This window comes from Anthonomus grandis, chromosome 10 (assembly GCF_022605725.1).
Source record: "Anthonomus grandis grandis chromosome 10, icAntGran1.3, whole genome shotgun sequence".
Classification (NCBI taxonomy): domain Eukaryota; kingdom Metazoa; phylum Arthropoda; class Insecta; order Coleoptera; family Curculionidae; genus Anthonomus; species Anthonomus grandis.
The window spans coordinates 10192495-10213161 of record NC_065555.1 but is presented as its reverse complement, the minus strand read 5'-3'; the positions used below and the strand labels follow the sequence as shown (position 1 = coordinate 10213161).

Here is a 20667-nt window from a genome sequence, read left to right as displayed (position 1 = left end):
TTATTGTGATTATATTTATGGTTTTTGTTTTGATCAAAAGAGTTAATCTCGTATACAAAGGGTTCAGAACACATTACACCGTCGTATAAAGAACTAAAATAGTTGAACATAGGTGATCGGAGGAATTTACACTTGTGCAATTTTTTAATAAAGATTATTAAGAATTTATTAATGTCATCTTTACTTAAGGATCGCCTTATATTCACAAATTAAGTTTAAAATAGGCTTGTACGAAGTAGCTCCGAGTTGTCTATGCCTCTTCACCGAACGGCTACGTATCATATGCGTTTTTCATATAATGCTGTCAAATGTTAAAATACTACTGATCTGAAATACCCACTGATCTTGCCTCTTTTTCTGGTAAGCAGCTTGAAGCTAAATACGAACAATTTCTGCTGAGGAATTCCTTATTACTGTAATTTTCTATATATTTTTTTAGTTTATTTCTTTGGTCGTTAATTAGGTATGGTAGATAGAATAGTAAATTTTTTATTTTTTACATTTTGCACCATAATATGCTTAGTTTATTTTTTTAAATATCTAGATTTTGCTTGGTTCAGTAGAGCGATTTTTAGCTTGATTATGGCAGGTGGGAGACTAAGAAAGTATTTGTCCAAAAATTCTTAAATTATTATTAATATTAGGCTACTCAAAAACACCAATAAAATCATAAATAATCAAACTAAATTGAATGCAAAAAATTAAACTTATGAATTGAATATTAGATGTATTATGAAAATTACCAATAAGAAGAATAAATATTTTCTAAGATAGTTTCATTCATGTGGTGTAGTCGATTTTATTGGCAACTAGCAGCATGGCCATTATTTTAAGAGAACCCTACTATACTTTTTTTAATGTTGAAATTCCAAATATAAACTTTTACTTGTGTATTTTAATCTACAATTAACTAATTTACATGCAGTTAATTCCAGATTGTTTAGCGATGGCCATAATTTCCGTATTAACATCAATATTTGAACAATAATAATTAGTTTATTGATTAATATACATAATATATAATAGTGATATATGTGTATGGAACATATGAGTATAAATCTTTTCTTTCCCGAATCCTAAAGATTAGACATAACATTTGGCACCTTTGCTTGGGATATTTCCGAATAACTTTGCGACAAAGCAAGAGAATCAGGAATTTCCCATATTATTTTTTAATCATTGGGATAGTCCTTTCCTTTGAATGAACCCATCAAGGTAACAGGCCTTGACCTGGCTAGAAAAGTTAGCGATTATAGTAATCTCAAGTGTGTTTTCACCTTTGAATCGTACTTAAAATGTATCCACGCACCTCTTTCTTGCTCACCTAACACCAGTGATATTTTCTTTTGAGAATAACTGCGCTGCATATACATTGATACTGCAGTATTTAAAAAAAATCCTGAAGCTGATATGTGTACATTGTAAAAATTAATGTACCATTAATGATTCCTTGAGATTCGCCTATATTAAGTTATTGAGAGTTTTAGATATTTTAATGGAACCAAATAAACTCAGAACCAAGCACTTTAAGTCGAGAACACGTGTGTTCTTCTACGTGTCCTAATTAGTCAGTTTTGATTTTCTGAAGGTGCTAACATCGTTACTAAAAAATATGTTGAGCATGAAATAAAGAGTTTTGGATAGTGATAGTGACTTTTTTTATTTTCTTCTTAAAGTTGTAGATGTCTTTATTTTTGTTTTCGGTCTCGTTCCTCTTCTGCCCTCTGTTTGTTATCTCGTTCTTCTTGCTTTTTGTCAAAATCTATTTTTAAATTCACTTAGTTTTCTGGTCTGGTCTTTATCAGGTTTTATTGTTTTCTAGCTCGCTTTCATTTCTTTCTTGAGATCATTTTTTATGTTAAGAACATTAAGTTTTTATTTTCTTTCTTTAGGTCGTCTTGAATTGAGAAATTGCTCTTCCAGATATTACGCTTTCTGATGCGACAGAACTCAACTTAAACAACCTCAGCAATACACTATTTTTATTTTTAACCTAAGTAACTATTTTTAATATTTATACATACTAAAACCTATTCTGAGTAATTATTCTAAACATACTTTTACCCAGTTTAAGCTGTAAACTTAAAGTAACGTAAATTGTGGCACTCAGACAATATAAATCACTAAAAACTATACAATATAGCCTATAGTTGAAACTATTAAATCAAATGTAAAGAAAATTTTAAATAAACTTAACTAGTGAACCTTAACTACAAAATAAAATCAAAACAATATAAAACTATGAAAATGAATAATGTATTTATGTTTTTATTATATACGATAGTGTTATTTTACGGTTTAATAGGTCGCTTTTGAATAGTCCGGTAAGATAAGCATGCTAAGCATTGCTACGTTTACTTGAAATTTAGGAACGTTGCATTTTATCTGCAATACTAGTCAATATATTATTAATAATAATGCTAATAATAATAATATTAAAAAAAAATTACACTAAACATGAACATAACAAACCAAACAGAAAAAGAAGTCTCCTAGTCCAGGAAGGAACTGCATGAGAGGCACTACAACATGGTTTACTGGGATGACGTAAACATAGACCTCCGCTATAGATGACTTCAACAAGAAAGCCTTAACTCAGAGACAGAATAAACTCCTACTCGCCCTATAGGATCAATGCCTCCTATTTGCAGATACAATAAACCATAGTGGTCACTAGTACAGAAAGACAACATCTCAACGATCATCCACACTAAAATCTTGAACAAACTGCCGCCGGATATAATCGACAAACCATATTCATACATCACCCATAATCAGTTACTGACGCGCACCCACCTATACCTTATACTACGACAGGTCCATACTTACCGATGGAAAATAATAGCTAATAGATCAGACATTACAGTATTAATAAACAAACAAACCAAAACAACATTCTTTATAGACATAGCCGAAGCGAATGATAAAAATTTACGTATTAAACATACTGAAAAAATGCAAAACTATCTACCACTAGCCGAAGAAGTAAGAGGAATATGGAACAATAAAGATCGTACAGATTATAATTTCTGTAACAGGAATCGTGCAAAAATAGTCGTACAAAGCATACATACACTTCAATTACCTGAAAACATAATCACATATACAGAAATCAGTTATTCTGAAAAAATGTAATATCGTGTCAGAAGATGAACTCCATATGCCTCAGTAAATAAACACGGCTTATTACTTGGATTAGTCTCTTCATAAAGCTGTAAATACTAGGTCGTCAGAGCTTTGGTGCTGAAACCTCAATAATAATAATAATAATATAATTGAATGATTCTAGATTTCCTATTGGTAGTTAAACTAAACTAAATTACAGAAAAAATAAATAAGTTGCTTAATAAATGAACTTAATTTATTTAAAAAAAGAATATAGATTTTACGTGAAAAAAAATATAATAAAATACCATCTAAAAGAGATTACATTTTTGCCCTAATACAACTAAAAAATATAATAATTATAAAAAACATAGATACATAAATAGTCTATAGGTGATTTAAGTTGCTTAAAAATACAAAATAAAAAAACACCAAAAAACAAGATAGACCAATGCCATTATAAAATAATGTTGTATAAAGAGAACGATTCTTTCTCTATTTTTAAAGTTAAATTAAGTTTCTTTATTTAAAATATGGCTATAAATATAAAAGTTTCATCTAATTTATTTCGCGATCAAGTTATTTTTATTTTTAAAAATATAATATTTTTACTGCGTTAATCTTAAATTGTTGCATACAAAACAGTTTTACTCCTCGTGACATAAATTATATATTTATAGTAATAACAACAAATGTCTTTCATGTTTCTTTATTCAATTATTTATAGCGTTTATTCTCGGTGTATTTAATAGTCTTCCATGCAAAAATATATTTAACGAATTGTCGAAACATCGTTAACGACTTCCAAGTATTGTTGTCAGCAAGAAAAATCAATGAAAATCTAAATAGAATTAATGTAAAATTTCTGTTTATTTTGTTTATTCTCTATTTTGTTTTTTTATTAAGAAGTTCGCTCTTTTGTGATTTCTTTTTTAGCTTTTAATTAACGTTTAATAGAAAACTGCTTGTAACTTTATTTTATTACGAGCTTACGTTACTGTTATCCTTCTCTGAAGGATAATAGGCATTTTATACAAACAATGATAAGATGGAAATACATTATTTATAAATTTTATTGACTACTTCTTAACTTATTTATGTGAGTAAGTATTTAAGGTTGAATCCATGTAATGATCTCGTCACTAGTTATTATATTAATTGAAATTATATAGGGCGTTTCTAAATATTTTGTACATAAAAAGATGTGAAGCAAAATAAATTATATTCGTTATGCTTACTGTTGTCGCCCTATATGATGATATAAGATTGATGATACAACGTTTCGTCCTTTACCCATATTCTTTATCAAAAAGGTTATTACATATTTCCTTATAAATTCACCCGTTGGATATAATTGATATTAATGATGATTAAAATGTTGATAGGGTCAAACGCTTAATAAAAATGTAAAATCATGAAAACTTATCTCATTTGGGACACGTAGTACCCAAACGATCTACAACGTTTAAATGTTTTAGATAGTTTATATTTTATAGCTCCTGCAGTTTTTTAAATAATAAACTTCATATTACCTTAATGTCCAAAACTTATATCATGAATGACATATGTATCTTTTATTTACATTTTGAAACTGAAACGCAATCGTAATAGAAAAATATTATCTACTACTCATAACCTGTTAAAACAGGAATACCAGTCCAATCTCATTAAGAATACCAGTTTGAGCGCTCTTAAAAAAATCCAATGAAACAAAAATTTCTACTAGAGTCAATCTCTATGTAATTATCTTCATTGGTTCTTTGCTATACCCTAAGCATATTTAAAACATGCAAGCATTTTTTCTTTAAGATTTCTGTTTAAGTATTAATTTCTTCTAGGAGTAGGTGAATAGGTTAAGAATAAATAAACTTTTTAAGACCCATTTAACAAAGCTAATTTTTAAGAGCACTCTTTCAAAGAAAATTCAAGAAAATCTGTATGGAATTGTTGAAATATACTTTCAAATGGAATTCTTATTCATGATCATTTCATTATTTTCTTGTTGCTTGGTAGACTTACCGATCACTGATTTTTTGCTAAGAATTTAATTATAGTATTTACACGATGGCTTTTTTGGCTTAGACTATTTAAATAATAGTTATAAGAATGAGTAAATAGGGCCAAGTGGATCTCAGTCATAACATCCCAGATCGCCTACCTTAAATATTTTTGATACTTGCTTTATATAATATATCTTGTTTCAGCACGTATTTATGTTACTAACGATATAGATGGTTCACGAAATTGAGTATTACCTGCATTTAAAACTGAAAAATTATTTTGTGGTGTCTGACAAAATGCGAAAATATATAAAGGTTGAAGAAGGTCACTTTTAATCCAAATAACTGGTTTACTAGTATATAATCTCGATTTAGTACTAATGCAAAAAATATCTTTTAATGTTTGTTTTTAACTTTTTTTATTTCACAGGCTTTCGCCTCACTTCCACACCGTCCTTACAAATGACATGGCTGCCAGGATCAAGAAACAACCAGCGTCGACCAAGGAGGTAGTTATGCCTCAAACGAGCAAGCCTGAAGGGGAGGAAGGCTTAGCCGCAAGCAGCGAGGGTGGAATTCTAAAAAAACTAACCAAAAAACCAGTGGTGAAGACTACAAGAGTCAAAAAAATTATCAAGCTTAAAGCGAAAGCCAAAAGGGAATCAAAGAAAAAGGCAAATTTAAAAATTAATCCTAAGAATTTTGCGCGGGTTTTAATGGAAAATGGAAAAGGTGGGTGAAAAATAGTGTGTTCTGTTTTCATTATATGGCGCAAAGTAGAACAATTTATTTAATATTCTAATGATAGTTAAAGCATAAATTAATTTATATAGAAGTTAATCTGCATACTGGTTATGCAGATCAGCTTAAAGGGTGATTTTATCAGTTTTACTTACTGCAAACCATAATATGTACCATGTATGTTTCGTTTCATCATATTGCTTAACTAAAAGCTTTTATATTATGATTAATTAATCCTATTATATTAAATTAAGCCCCATTGGCGCAACATGTTTTACGGGCAAACGGGAGAGTAATTACAAGTAAACCTTAATTAGCATCTAAAACTTAAAATTATAAAAGAAATCATCAAATGAAGATAAAAAAAAATGTCATCGTCTTTAATAGAATCCATTTATCGGCAATTAATGCACAAATTAATTACTATTATTATTATTATTATTATTATTATTATTATTATTATTACTTACTTAAGGAACGAATTCTAGTAATTAGAGCAGTAACTTCTCTTAAATGTGTTAAAACCCGACTTATCGTTAGACCTTCTTAGTGTTTTAAATCTAGGAGATTGCGCTCATAGCCTCGAAGAATAACGTTTCTTAATTGGTAGACTAACTTAACTTTAAACCTATCAAAGTTTAAGCTTCATCCGTTCGTTTGTCGTTCGTAAACCTGTTAAAGAGATGTGGTGACATCATGTAGTAAGTCCATGAGTCGTTTGTCTCTAGGATCTTTTATCTTAGGCGTAGTGTATTGCATCGTGCAAGCTCTTTCCTATCAGATTTTTAATTTGGTCTACCTATCGCTACGGTGAACGTCCTCTTGATCTTCGTCCCTTTATTTTTTCATCTATGATTAGCGTGTTATTTGCCTCTGATCTCCTGGCAATGTGTCCAAAGTTTTTTAAATACTTCTGCTTGACATAAGTGTGTAGTTATGATAGCGTCAATTTTGCGACGGTTTGCCTTTTTTTATTATCCACATCTCTGCTGCATAACTCGATATGCAGAAAATGAGAGTTTGTATAAGCGAGTTTGCTGTTAATTGTGATAGAAGTATCTTTCTAGAAATGTATTAAGGAAAGTCTATTCTGAAGTGGAGTCAATATAATATTGAAAAGTTAGTAGGGGAAGTCTTTTCTTCACAAATAAAATGCTAATCCTCTAATTTCAGGAGTGATGCATTTCGGCAAGTGTTCTTGCCATCATCAGACTTACTTCTAGAAATGTATGAGTTTCGCAATCTCCGGTATTGGGAACGAGAAATCCAAGATATCTAGAGTGATAGCCGGCGACATTTGTAATGTCAGGGCTGTTATAATTAACATGGTCAACAAAAATTATTTTAGTCTTTGAATTATTGAATTTCAGTCCGTATCGTCGCTGTGTTCATCTAGCTTCTGCATTATATTAATGAGTTCACGCTCGTCTTTTGCTGCTATCATCCGCATACCGTAGATTGTTTTTTTTCTGTCGCTGCCACTTTTTCACTCTTCAGCAACCTCTCTAATAATACATTCAATATATTAAAGAGAAAGGAAGATAAAATGCAGCCTTGTCTTAACCCAGCAGCTCGCAGTCGAGAAGGTGTCAGAGAGAGATTGACTCGTATCGTCGCCGTGTTTGACCTATAGTACTTCTATTAGGTGTATTAGATGATTCGAAGTTCTCATCTCGACAAGAATGCTCCAGAGCTTCGACCATTTTACCTTGTCAAAAGTCGTCCTATAGTAAATGAAACACATTAGCATTTTAACAGTAAACTCCCTGGTATTATCGATGATCTTTTGAACGTTTATGATCTGTTCGCGAGTTACGAGTTCCTTTCCTTGTGTGATCTATCCAAAGCATTGGACTGTGTGGATCATGGAATACTGCTATCTAAGCTCGATAAATATGGTTTTAGGGGCGTAGCATTGCGATGGCTTAAGTCCTATCTATCAAATCGTACTAAAAAGGTTACAGTGTCTGGGCGTTTGTCTGCTTCTAGATCCCTGAAATGCGGCGTTCCCCAGGGTTCAATGTTGGGACCACTGTTATTTTTACTGTATGTGGATGACTTGAGTTCATTGAAACTGCAGGGCAAGGTGGTTCAGTTTGCTGATGATTCCACCATATGGTGGAATAATATATATTTTAGAATTTTTATGGCCCCATAATATTATGGGGCCATAAAAATTCTGATTATATTAAGACTTGTATCCTTGAAGACCTTCAGATTTTATCAGGGTGGTGTGCTTTCAACAGGCTCGTGTTTAATGTAAGAAAAACGTCTATTATGGGGTTTAAGTGCGATGTTCAGGGTCTGATGTTTGACGAAAATTCCCTCTTGCAGAATAAAGAGTGATGTTACCCCCTACCTATTCCTACGTCTTCCCTTACCAAAAACTTATTAATTTACATAAGTAAAGAAATTTACAATCATGTTCCTCTATGTGTTAGACATATATCGGATGTTAAGAAATTTAAAAGAGAATTAAAGACGCTTTTATTGGCTAAGGCATATTATAACATGGATGACTTTTTTAATGATTTTTAACTTTATTAATGAGGTTTTAACCTTGGACATGTTGGAAAGTTTTTTTCTCTAGTTTTGTCAACAAGTTTACCTTTATTTAGTAATTGATTGTTTTATTTAGTTATCTTTAATTCAAGTATGTTCAAAAAGTTTTGTCTTCTTATGTTTAATTTTGTTCATTGTTTTGTCAATTTTTGAAATTGTATTTTTGTTTTCTTTTTTTAGCTTGTAGGATGCTTGTTCACAAGATTATTCTTACGTAACATAGCACATTTTCTTTCTTTCTTTCTTTCTTTCTCTGGAAAAAAATATAGTCTTTTTGTCTGGTATTTGCATGAGTAGGATATTCTTTAGGATTTCGTCCAGTATCCCAGGGATGATTTTGCTAGCATGTGGAGATTTATCTAATCGTACGACAGAACCTTTCTTCTGCTGACTCTGATGTTTGTTGAAATTCGCTTATAGAGAATAAGCGTAATTGTGTGGTCGATCCTTTAGTGACAATCCTGCGCAGATATAGAACTGTGGATGAATTATGAATTCACTACTACAATCCAGAAATGAAGAGACAGCCACAACAGTGGATTTTTGAAAAAAAATTCTCTTACATCGACACAATGCCGCGAATTCACATCAATGCAGTGACAACATTCACCGTATTTACTAGATTTGGCCCCCAGTGACTTTTTCTGTTTCAATTTCAAAAAAAAAAATTGGCGAACGACAATTTACTTCAAATGAGGAGGCTATTGAGCAAACAGATGCTTTTTTGCAGAACTTTAGAAATCGTATTTTTTGGAAGTTGGATAAATGGCTGGAAAAGTTTATAGAGCTAAGAAGGTTTTAGGTTGAAAAATATTTTTTAAGCACTGTTTTTTACTTCTTTTTAGGACTCATTAAATGCTCCTTATAAAACTTAATATATAATATGATGGTAACCCGATGACGAAGACATTTCTTATCAGGTGTAAATGAATATTATGATAATACTCCGACTTTTAAATTATTAATGCATTTATAATGATCAACGCATGTTTGTAAAATGATTCACATTTGGAAAATAACATAGTATATCATAACATGATTTTTTAAATGCGAACTTGGTTATTCTTAATGTTACTTCATATGTTAGTTGAAGACACTAAAATACGATAAAAAAATTGAGTTTTTCCAAACTTAACAAACGTTTTATGTAGAACTAATGCAAATCAACTATGGTATTAGTAGCAAACAACATAACCTATTAGCTTAATTAGAATTATCACTCATTCAAATAAAAAATAAGCCACATAATAATATAAATAAAAGAAATAGACTGATTAAAATAAATCTCCTAACTGATCGAACTTCTGAATAACATGTAGGTATGCAGTAATTTTAACTCTATAAATTTTTTCAAAAGCAGATTATTTACTGCAGCATGCAGCAGTTAGCACTCATTAAGGTTCCTGACTTACTTAATGTCCCAGATTTGTTCGATGAAATTTATATAGGGACTACTCACTAGCAATATATTCATTACTCCAGGGTAATACTGCTTTATCCTTCCACGTGTACACCCATTTTTATTTATTGAATGGGACAATACGAAGCTAAAAAAGTTTACTAATTTAAATATGTACTCTCATGAGAGCATATTTGAATTTAAAAAATTTATAAGGTTGGTCTTGGGTGGGTAGGGAAAAATACTTATTTGCACTGTATACGAAATACTCACTAGTTTGAATATAAATGGTGGATTACTTACTACCTCTATTCTATTAATTCGACCAACAAAGAAATACCTCAGGCATACTTTTGACCGTCAACTCAGATAAATTATCATTCACTTGTAATTGATTTTTCACCAATGCTAAAAGAATTGGATTTCAGAATGACCTGAAACTACATGAACTCAAAACACACATCTTATTGCCTACATTAGAAAAATCTCAGCGTAACTTAAACAACTCTAAAAGATTTAATCTAGATAAGGTTCTTACTTAAAAATTAATATAGTATATTCTTAACAAATACCTTAATCCTGATCACCTTCCAAATATGTGAAAGTTCCATTATCTCCCTCTTTCCCACTTGGAGATGTTAGTAATTGTAGGTCAATTAGTATAATCGGTAATCAGTAACTTCTTGACATCCGTGCTATTCCCATTAATACAACAAATAATTGGTTTTCGTACTTGCTATTTATACAGACTCTACTAAGGCCTTTTATAGAGTGCTCCATAATATTTTAGTTAATAAACTCATCTAATAGAAATATTTGGTCTTATGCTGGATTAGATTTAGAGTGACATGAGGTGGACGTGCTAAAAGAGTAAAACTAAAGCATTTTTTGTGAGCTACAATTCGGAGCATACAATTTTCTTTCGGTATCACCTATCTCTACCAACTTACTCTACTGCTAAATAAATCATATATAATCTCTAGCGAGTGAGGGTCGATTTCTGTGACCTCAATAATTGAAGGAAATTGTGGCAATAATTTGAGCATCAGACAATAAACTTGAAAGCTACAAGATGAAGTATTGCTTTTCAGATTTAATAATTAATCAGTCATGATATAACCAAGATCAATTTTCATATTTTTTATTGCAATACAAGAAAAAGTCAACCTTTTCACGTCTTCTTTTACATCTTCTTTCCACGAAGTACGACTTGATGCTAATTAAGTTGCAGTACAGTAACTTAAGTATTAAATATATTCAGCTATTTTGCAACTTAAGTACCTAATTTTCTTAAGTGTATGTATTAATAATTGTTACTTATTCGGAAAAAACAGTGATGCGGACATTCTGCACATAATGCCGGATAGCTACATAAAATAAGATATTCTAAAATTCTTATATGGCTATACGTCTTTGATATAAGGTTGCTTGCTAGTAATTTCATTTTATTTCTGATGCAGGCTTTATCATTTTAAGTATCTTTCTTCAATTAAAGTGGCTCCTTTAATAATTCTTTTTAATATCTTTTAGATACAATTTATGCCTTTTTAATCATATGAAAGGTGACTCAATCATATAAAAGATGGTGGACTATTTTCATACTTTATAGAAAAGAGACGGCAACACATACTCTTAAATTTTACTTATTTAATAGATATTGGCCTAAATCCTTTTGTATTTTCCAAGTTGTGTCTCTTGGCTTTTGCATAGGTTTTAAATGTTGTGTGTGCTTCCATTCGACAATTTCTTCTTAAGTCTTCCTTGATGCAATGGGATGGTCCTAAATCTTCCACTAAATTAAAAGTAAATTATAAGAACAAAGGTTAAAAAGATAGAAAAAAAATTAACTGCTAGGTCTAAAATGATTCAAACTAAGTCATATACTCACAGTTCTTATAATTAAGCAATAATGTGATTTTAATCAAATATATATCTGTTTTAGATCCACAACCAAAGAAAGTGCTTCTCAAGAATGGTACCGAGGAAGTAATAAAACGTAAACGAGCGCCGAAAAAAATTGCAATAAAAAAAGAAACGGAGGAAGAATCGCCACCGGTTTTAGAACCGATTTTCCCGCAAGAAGAAAATGAAATAAAGGTGCCGAAAAAGCGTGGTAGAAAAAAAATTCCGATTTTAATTGATATGAAGAAAATTAAATCGGAACCGTCCGAGCAGCAACCGGAAGGTTCTGGCCAAGACGCTTTGGAGGCGTTACCAAGCCTAGTAAATGTTCTTCCTAAGGTTAGAAGGAAACCTGGAAGACAACCGCGGTAAGACCCATTTTATTTTGGTTCATTAAGTTCAATTCAATTTAATTTTTATTGGATAGCAAATCTAGTTTAGTTATTAAATTTCATACTATTATCAATTACTCTTAATAAAAATGTTTGAAAATATTATAAGATCCTAAATAAATTATGAGTCCTTTAAAAAAGGAGATTTTTTTGTAAAAATCGTCCAGCACAACTAAAAAAATCGATATGCCATTTAACAAATATTAAATAAAAATTATCAATTAATTGCCTTCAGCAATGTTTTGCAAATCAAATTTTAAAATGTTTCCATTTTTCAGAATTACCATAGAATGTAGGTCCATTGGATTTCTGCAATTGACAGCTTGCAGTTTTCAAGATGTTTTAAACATGTATCACAAATTTTGGATATACCCTATGTACATTTATAATTTAGGAGTTATATTTTTTTTACAGAAAACCAAAGTTAGTTATTCCACCTATAGAACATATGACAGAACTACCTTTGCTAATTGATTCAACCAAAGTAAAACAGGAACCTGAAGAAATGAATTCGGGAGACGTGTCTTGTATACCTCCATTACTACCCAAAGTGAAGAGAGTGAGAAAGAAGCAACACTTAGATAAAAATATTGAATTAGTAAAGAAGACACTGATCAAAAAGGAAAATATTGAGAACACTTTAAGCAAATTAGATCCCGCAGATGTGAAAGTAATTGATAGGTTAGATTTGAATGTAAGAAAATTTAAGACTGAGGTACCAAAAGAAAAGAGAAGACATAGTATAGAGAAGTTTCCTATTGAGCAAAGTGCTACTGACGAGGATCTGATGCCGCAATTATCTGTGTTTAATTTGTTACCTAGGTAAGTGTTTTAGTTTCAACTTTATCTAAGATATAATAACTGTGGCGGTGAAAATAGTTTACAAAAAAAATTATTTCATTTAAAAGTTAATAATACATTAGTAGAAATATCTGAGGACGAGATAGCGAACTATCCCTGACAAATATTTATTGGTTTATTCATTAGTTTTCAAAAAATTGACAAGTGCTGAAGACTATTTTGGAATAATAATTGGCCATATATTTATTTAGAACAGGCTTAAACATCTCTTATCCTATAATTGTCTAGTTGAAAAATCTGTGATTGTTACACATTTATATTAACGAGAAATATTTATTCATAATAACTTTTAACTCTTTTACATATTGGTACTTTTTCAGCGTGCTCCAAAAGTGCTGCAAAACCAATTTAACTATTATTAATTATATAGACAAAGCAAAGATCAAATTATATTTTTAGTGATCTCAAAAATTTAATGAAAAATACAACGAGATCTTCTAGGTTTAACATTTCTGATAAACTATTCCCTATTGAGCTTTTAATCTATTTCAATTCTGCGGCTATTTCCACAGAAACATTAAACAATTTTGCAAAACCACTTTATCGTCCTCTGAATCTCGTATATTCATGTCAACAAAAGGTAAAAAATGACGAGAATTAATGAACTGATCAATATCATTTACGAATAAATTAAAAAGTATTGCCAGACAACGCCACCTTGAAGCATATGTTACGTGAATAATAGTTGATACTGCTCAATCAATTTCAATTTCTTCGTTCTAAGATTATATTCTTAATATATTAAAATATGTTTGAGAACAATAAATTGAAAGAAAATGTTGGAATGGCAAGAGTAATAAAAAAAAAGTAGAAAATAAAAAGGAATTAATAAAAGTTCTCAAACTTTATTCAGTTAAGACATACCCGATATATACAGTTATAGTTGAGACTATGTGTATAAAATTAAGGATACTAGAAAATTACAAAGAAATGTTTTTCTATCATAGTAGATATTTATCTCTAAAAATTTTAAATTATTTTTAATATTAAGTTTTTGTTCCAATTTTGGAAGTCTCAACATTTGATTTTTCACTCAATTTTCTCTATTTTCGATTATTTCTTTTATTTAATTTGCATTAATTTATTGTCAAACATGGTAAAAGTCTCTAACTAATATACAGTATAATTCCTCTTAACTGGCTTCGCATTAACCTGTCGACGGATTAACCGGCCTGTTTACAACAGCCGAACGCAACGCAATATTTTCCAAGAAATTCACCGGCGAGGCGATTCGGCTGGGATTTCCCCATTATTACGGGGAGATCCCTGTGAACTGAACTATAAACGATGTTGGATAGGATTATTTTGTCGTTTTGATCAGTTTGGTTTGTTCTTGCTGTGGGTACGTACAAAACATAACTATTTCCTTAACAATGAGTGCAAGGCGCAAAAGAATTGTAGTTTTGATGGATACACGTTTAAAAGTGTTAAAGCGGATTGATAATGGTGAATCTGTGGCGAAAATCTGTGCAGAATTTAATGTTGGAAAAAGCACTGTACATGACTGGCGAAAAGATAGGCATTCGATTGAGGAGTTTTGTTCGAAAATGAACAGAATCTGGGCAGCCGTTGTACAAGAAAAAAACCGATTTGCGAGGTCGTCGATGAAGCTTTGTGGATCTGGTTTCTTCAGGAACGTCGACGAGGTACACCGATTGGTGGCCCAGTTTTGAAAGAAAAAGCTCTGGCCATCCACCAGAAGATTAATAATGGAGGCGAATTTGTGGCAAGTGATGGTTGGCTTAATCGATGGAAAAAGCGACACGGAATTCATTTCGCACATATAAGTGGAGAAAAACTGTCTGCTGATACTTCAGGTGCAACAGAATTTAAGACTAAGTTTGGTGAAATGATTAAAACAGAGGAATTATCTCCAGAACAAGTTCATAGTATGGACGAGACCGGGCTAAACATTAAAATGTTACCAGAAAAAACTTTTCTAGGCAGTCATGAACAGTCTGCCTCTGGCTTTAAAAAGAACAAAGAACGTATTACAGTGGCCGTTTGTTCGATTGGAGCGAGAACTCATAAAATTTCTCTTTTCGTTATTGGCAAGTCTGCTAAACCACGGGCATTCAAAAACTTGAATCAATCGTCCCTTCCGGTCTATTATAAGTCACAAAAATCAGCGTGGATGAATTTAGACCTATTTAAAGAGTGGTTTAATTTAGAGTTTGTTCCAAGAGTTAAAAAACATTTAAAAAGTGTTAACTTGCCTATCAAAGCAGTTCTAGTGTTACATAATGCTCCAACCCATCCTCATGACTGCGATGTAGATGATATAAAATTAGTTTATCTTCCACCTAATGTGACAAGCTTAGTGCAACCAATGGACCAAGGAGTGATCGAAAGCTTAAAAAGACGATACAGGCGTAAACTTGTTTCTGAAATTCTGCAACACTCGGAGAGTGAAGACAAAGGTCTTTTAGAAGTCATCAAAAAGATCAATATCAAGAACGTTATCTATATGTTAGCTACAGCATTTCAAGAAATGCCCTCTTCAATGTTTATTAAATCTTGGAGAAAACTTTGGCCAGATGTTGAGAATCTAGTTGCGATCTCGTTTATTGCAAGGACTGAAGAAGAAGAAAACAAATCCACTCTACAAGACCTTCAAAAGTTAACGGGTACCGCCTATCATTGCAACGAGAATATGTGGAAAATTGGATGATAAGTTGTGACGATCACCTTGAAAATTCATTTTTGAATGATGAAGAAATCATAGATTTAGCAACCAAAGAACCAGAGGAATATGATGAGAGTAGTGAGATTGAAGAGGAAAAAACGATTTCTCATGAAGAAGCAAAAATGTAATGGAACTTGCATTAAAATACATTGAGCAGCAATATGAGTCAACAGCATTAGACGTTTTGGTGATTAGAAAATGGAGGGATATCGCATTCAGAAATTCACTGAAGGTTAAAAAACAGAAGAAAATTACAGACTTTTTCAAATAATTATTGCATATTAAACTTACATACATATGTATATTTGTTGATGTAGCACCTTCATGTATGTAAATATGAAACACATAACTATATAAAGAATATTTCTCCATTATTTTATATTATTATGTTCATATATATGTGTAATACTTTCTTCAATACATATACATAAGTACATAACATAGATAATGAACATAATATAATAATTATGTATTATGTATACATATATAAGTACACTTCGGATTAACCGGCCAAAACGGCAACCGGCAGGTATGCAGTCCCGAGGTGACCGGTTAAGAGAAATTCTACTGTAAATAAATAAATTTTGTAATGTTTAAAATATTTTTTATGCGGAGATCTCGAAATTTCAAAATTCATTAAATTTTCTAATTTTCAAATTACAAAATTTTTAAACATAAAAATTGTTAACAACATTTTTTAAACAAAAAGAAACACATTTTGTATAAAAATTTCGTCCATTTAAAATTTATTAATAAAGTAAGTAAGTTCCTGATAATTATTTCAATGTATTTTTATGCTGTAACCAAATTTCATCTAAGGAATTTACCTGAAAAGATCTTCTAATATACGAGCAATGTACTAAATAATCAACGTTTAGGGGTAACATATATGAAAATTAAGGAGAGATGAGATGAAAGAAAAAAAACGAAGATGCTTAAAAGGTTTTTCACAAATAAAATCAATAACCTTATAATCGAAATCCTAAACTAAAATATTAAAATAGAGATACATAATCCGATTAGCGAATAAATGGAAATGTTTTCAGGGTTTAAATATAGACAATATTTCTTGTGTGGGTAAAAGTGATTATTTACAAAAAATTGCTGATAATACAGTTTTACTAGTTAGTAGAGAAAACATGGGTTAGTAAACTATGTTAGTAAACATGTTTTTATCTATTGTTTTACGAATGACAATAAACTTCTCATTCTATTAAGATATGCTACTTAAATATTATTTCGGATCTAATGATCCTTAAAAGAGGCATTATATATTGCAACTCCCCTGTACTTTTTTTGTGAAGTTACATTAAGTCGAAGTGTATTGAGTGAGCCAAATAATCTGTAAAAGTTGATAGAGAAGATGTACGTGTCATAACTCTCGAAATGATTCATAAGCATGTGCAAGAATAGTTATTGATTCACTTGGAATATTTACAATTTGTAAATGGCCCACATTTCAAATATTTAAATTGATTAATTTTATGTGTTATATATAAAGAACAGCTATAAATATATTTAGTCGTAGTTTTTTCGATATTTATTAATTTGACGTATAAAGTAAAATAAAAGACAAATTCAAAAATTTGTTGAAACATGTTTTAACCATTAAAAACCGCAATATTTATTAAGTAAATATAGAGATATAAACTGGATCAATTAAGCCGAAACAGAAGTAGGGAACTGAGATTAAATTGTTCCATTTATTTTTTTTTAATTAATGGTTAAATTAGCGAATCATGCGAATCTTTAAAAAGGAGAAACATTAAGATACTTAATTTTTAAAGTAACGTATAATAAAATATTAAGCTTCTATAGCACGTAAGTAGTTTTTATTATTGTTACTAGTGGTGAGTTTTGTAAACCATTAGTATTTCTAGCTGATAACATAATGGGTCATTATTTCTTTCATTGATATGAGGCTTATTTATAGAAAATAGACATCAAACTAAAATATTTTGCCTCTAAACAAAAGACCATACATAACTTTTCTATTCTTAAGAGATATATATAATAATAGTCTTCAGTTTACCAGTGACCCAACGTGGCCGTCAAAAATGAATTAATAAATTTCTAATATTGTTTTCCGATAAAAAAATCCGTCGGAAATTTACGGTGATTAGTGCAATTCTTTTAGATTTAGATGTAGTTTTAAATAAAATACATTTTGTGAAAATAAAGTGTGTAAAGATACACTTAAAAGTTTAAAACAAATTTTACAACAAACTTATTACAAATAATTATAATAAGAAAAAAAAACATAGAGTAGTTTACACGATTTAAAAATTTAAAAATAAATTATATATTGTTTAGTACTTACATCAAAAATAAAAAATCTATTTTCTATAAATATTACAATTACAAACATAATAATCTACTGATCTATAAAAAAATTATATTAGAAATAATAACATTTTTGTTGAACCGACAAGTGGTTGAATTATAATAACAGTATACTGTTTTCAATCTTGGTTATCGAGCAATATGGCGATTCTTTAGAAAGCGCAATATATTACAGTTGTTATGGTTTTCTTATTGAACTGATAACACTTTAATAACTACAGGAGATATCTCTCAAAGAATGACATTTTAGCCATTTGGTTTTATTGTTTTAATAAAGTTAAAATACGACGTACTTAAATTATCTCTTGTTTTTATTAATGTTTTTAGTGTCGATCATTTCTGAAATTATTATTTTTTCTAATTTGAATGTTTGTCCAAGATGTTTACATCTTGAAAATTAAATTGAGTAACTTTATATCGGCAAGAGCGGTTTTATTTTTGAGTCAAATAAAACACATGTAAAAATTTTAATAATTTAATTTTATATAATTATTATTTCGGATATTTTTTATAAGTCCTCCATGAGAAAAAGAGAAATGGGTAAAATTTTTTTACAAATAAATCAATGTATACTAACACCATCATGTAGGGCGACAGAAATGCCACTCAAGTACTCTCATTGATTTTGCTGTGCTGATTGAAATAGCACCAGAAAAAAAATTGTCTTCTTTTATCCGAATGATTTTCACCCTCGAATTTAGCATACAAAATGTAAAACATTAACATGTTATCATATTAACGTAAACAATGCAGCTGTAAACATCAACATTTTTTCCATAAGGAAATATAATTAGACGCTCTAAATAATTATAGGATTATTTGTATTGTGCAATATGCTAGGAGGCTATGTATAATCTACAAAATTTGATTAATATCTCAGCGTATTTACTTATGTAAATTATGTTGCGTATTAACGATAACTTAATTAATATATACACCGTGTGACTCAACTTATTAAATTTATCTTGTCGGAGACTTAGTTATAAGATGGGCTGAACAGTTTTCGTTGTTAAAGTATAAATTGAAATGTATATTTTTATTAGATCCCGTACTTAAAAATAATTAATACAATTTAAAAAAGATACTCTACAATTTAAAAAATACTGCTTTTTTTTTAAATGCATTAGTTCATTAGGAAAACCGGAATATGAATAATTCAACGGAAAGTAAATAAGGGTTCTTAAAAAAGATTTTAACTGACTAGAAACAAATAAAAAACGAACTGTTTTACACAAACGAATCAGAGCAATATAAAACTTGCATCAGTATATTGATGTACTCGCGAAATGTAGTCTGGTTCTTTTTTCCACGGTCTCTTTCTATAGCCGGCCTGTAACTATCTGAAAAGCAGTAAATTAAATTCAGTATTCAGATTTCAGAGGAGAATTTTTATTTGCTTTTAATGTATATAAAAGCGTAAGGATAAATGTAAATAAAACTTTAAAGATGTACTTTTTGACAATCAATTTTATTTGATATAGTTATTTTTTGTTTATTAATACCATAGAGCTTCAGATCCTTAATTTTAATTTTACCAGTAGTGCATCAATAGGCAAGCAATTATCTTTTGCTTCCTATGTGTTATCGATTGATTCGTCTTTGATATAAGTCTTAGCTTCCTCTTAATTTTCCTTGTCGTGTCTTATGTATGTCTATGTTAGCAGGCAGTTCTGGAAAATTTAGCTTTGTGCCATAATTATTCCTGAAAGCTCTTACAAAATTAATCATTTAATGACTTTTATTTATAGTGCTGATCAATAGTTTTTTCCAGACTATTGAATTATTCAAAAGGCTTAAAAAATATCAGAAATAAATATGACACATTGGTGTCCTAAGCTTATTTGGATTTTCTATATATGTAGGGCTCAAAAAAATCTTTCTTTTTAATGTGTTGTTTTATTAATTTTATTACAGTAAAGCCAGAATACCCTTTCAATTTATTTTAAATGCAACTCATGTAAACGAGTTGGATGAGTGGATACTATCTCTGAAGGCCATTAGTGATTAATAAAGAATTCTCTTTCCGATAGCACGTTTTAGCAAATAGTTACTGATAACACTTCATTTTTCATCACACACATTCAAATTTCGGTATCTGCTTATCCTCAACTATTGCCTGGAATTGGTATAAAGGATAACAACAGGTTTTTTTCTATTTTACGTATACCATCATCCTAGAAACTTGGCTCTAGAAATTATTGCATCAGAATTTAGGTATTATCAATATCTCACTTCTAAGTATCTAGAATTAGATCATTTGGACCAACTCTCTTCATGTCATCGTCTATCCGGTTGGTAGACGTCCTCTATTTCTCAGTGCGTCTTGCCTGGATAACCATTTTATGATTTTCTTCAGTTGTTTTACCATTCTATAATTTTAACTCGGTCTTTGAAGGTAATGCCAAATATAGTCTCTATTTGGTATTCGGTCTCTCAAGGTAATGTCAAAGATAGTACTTTTCATGGTCCGTTGAGTCACTTGTATCCTATTCATTGACTTTCTTGTGGCAGTGTCTGTACAACGGAATGTATCTGTACATCGGAATGGGCATTCCAAACTGGTTGAAAACCAGTTCTAATTTTATTGCCCAAATGTTTGTATGACATAATTTGTGAAACTTCGTTGTCTTCCAATAAAGAGGGTATGTTTAATTTTTTTTAGCACTTAATGATTTC

At 30.3% G+C, this 20667-nt stretch overlaps 1 protein-coding gene across 2 annotated transcripts in view; it reads left to right on the top strand.

The window, feature by feature from the left end:
* The window catches only part of LOC126740870 (uncharacterized), a 79080-nt gene that overhangs the window by 33392 nt on the left and 25021 nt on the right, over positions 1-20667 (top strand). For both annotated transcript variants that reach the window (XM_050447032.1, XM_050447031.1), the window contains exons 2-4: positions 5536-5837; positions 11750-12077; positions 12516-12923. In XM_050447032.1, coding sequence (XP_050302989.1) covers positions 5573-5837; positions 11750-12077; positions 12516-12923 — 1001 coding nt within the window. In that variant the 5' untranslated portion in view covers positions 5536-5572. The remainder of the gene's footprint in view (positions 1-5535; positions 5838-11749; positions 12078-12515; positions 12924-20667) is intronic.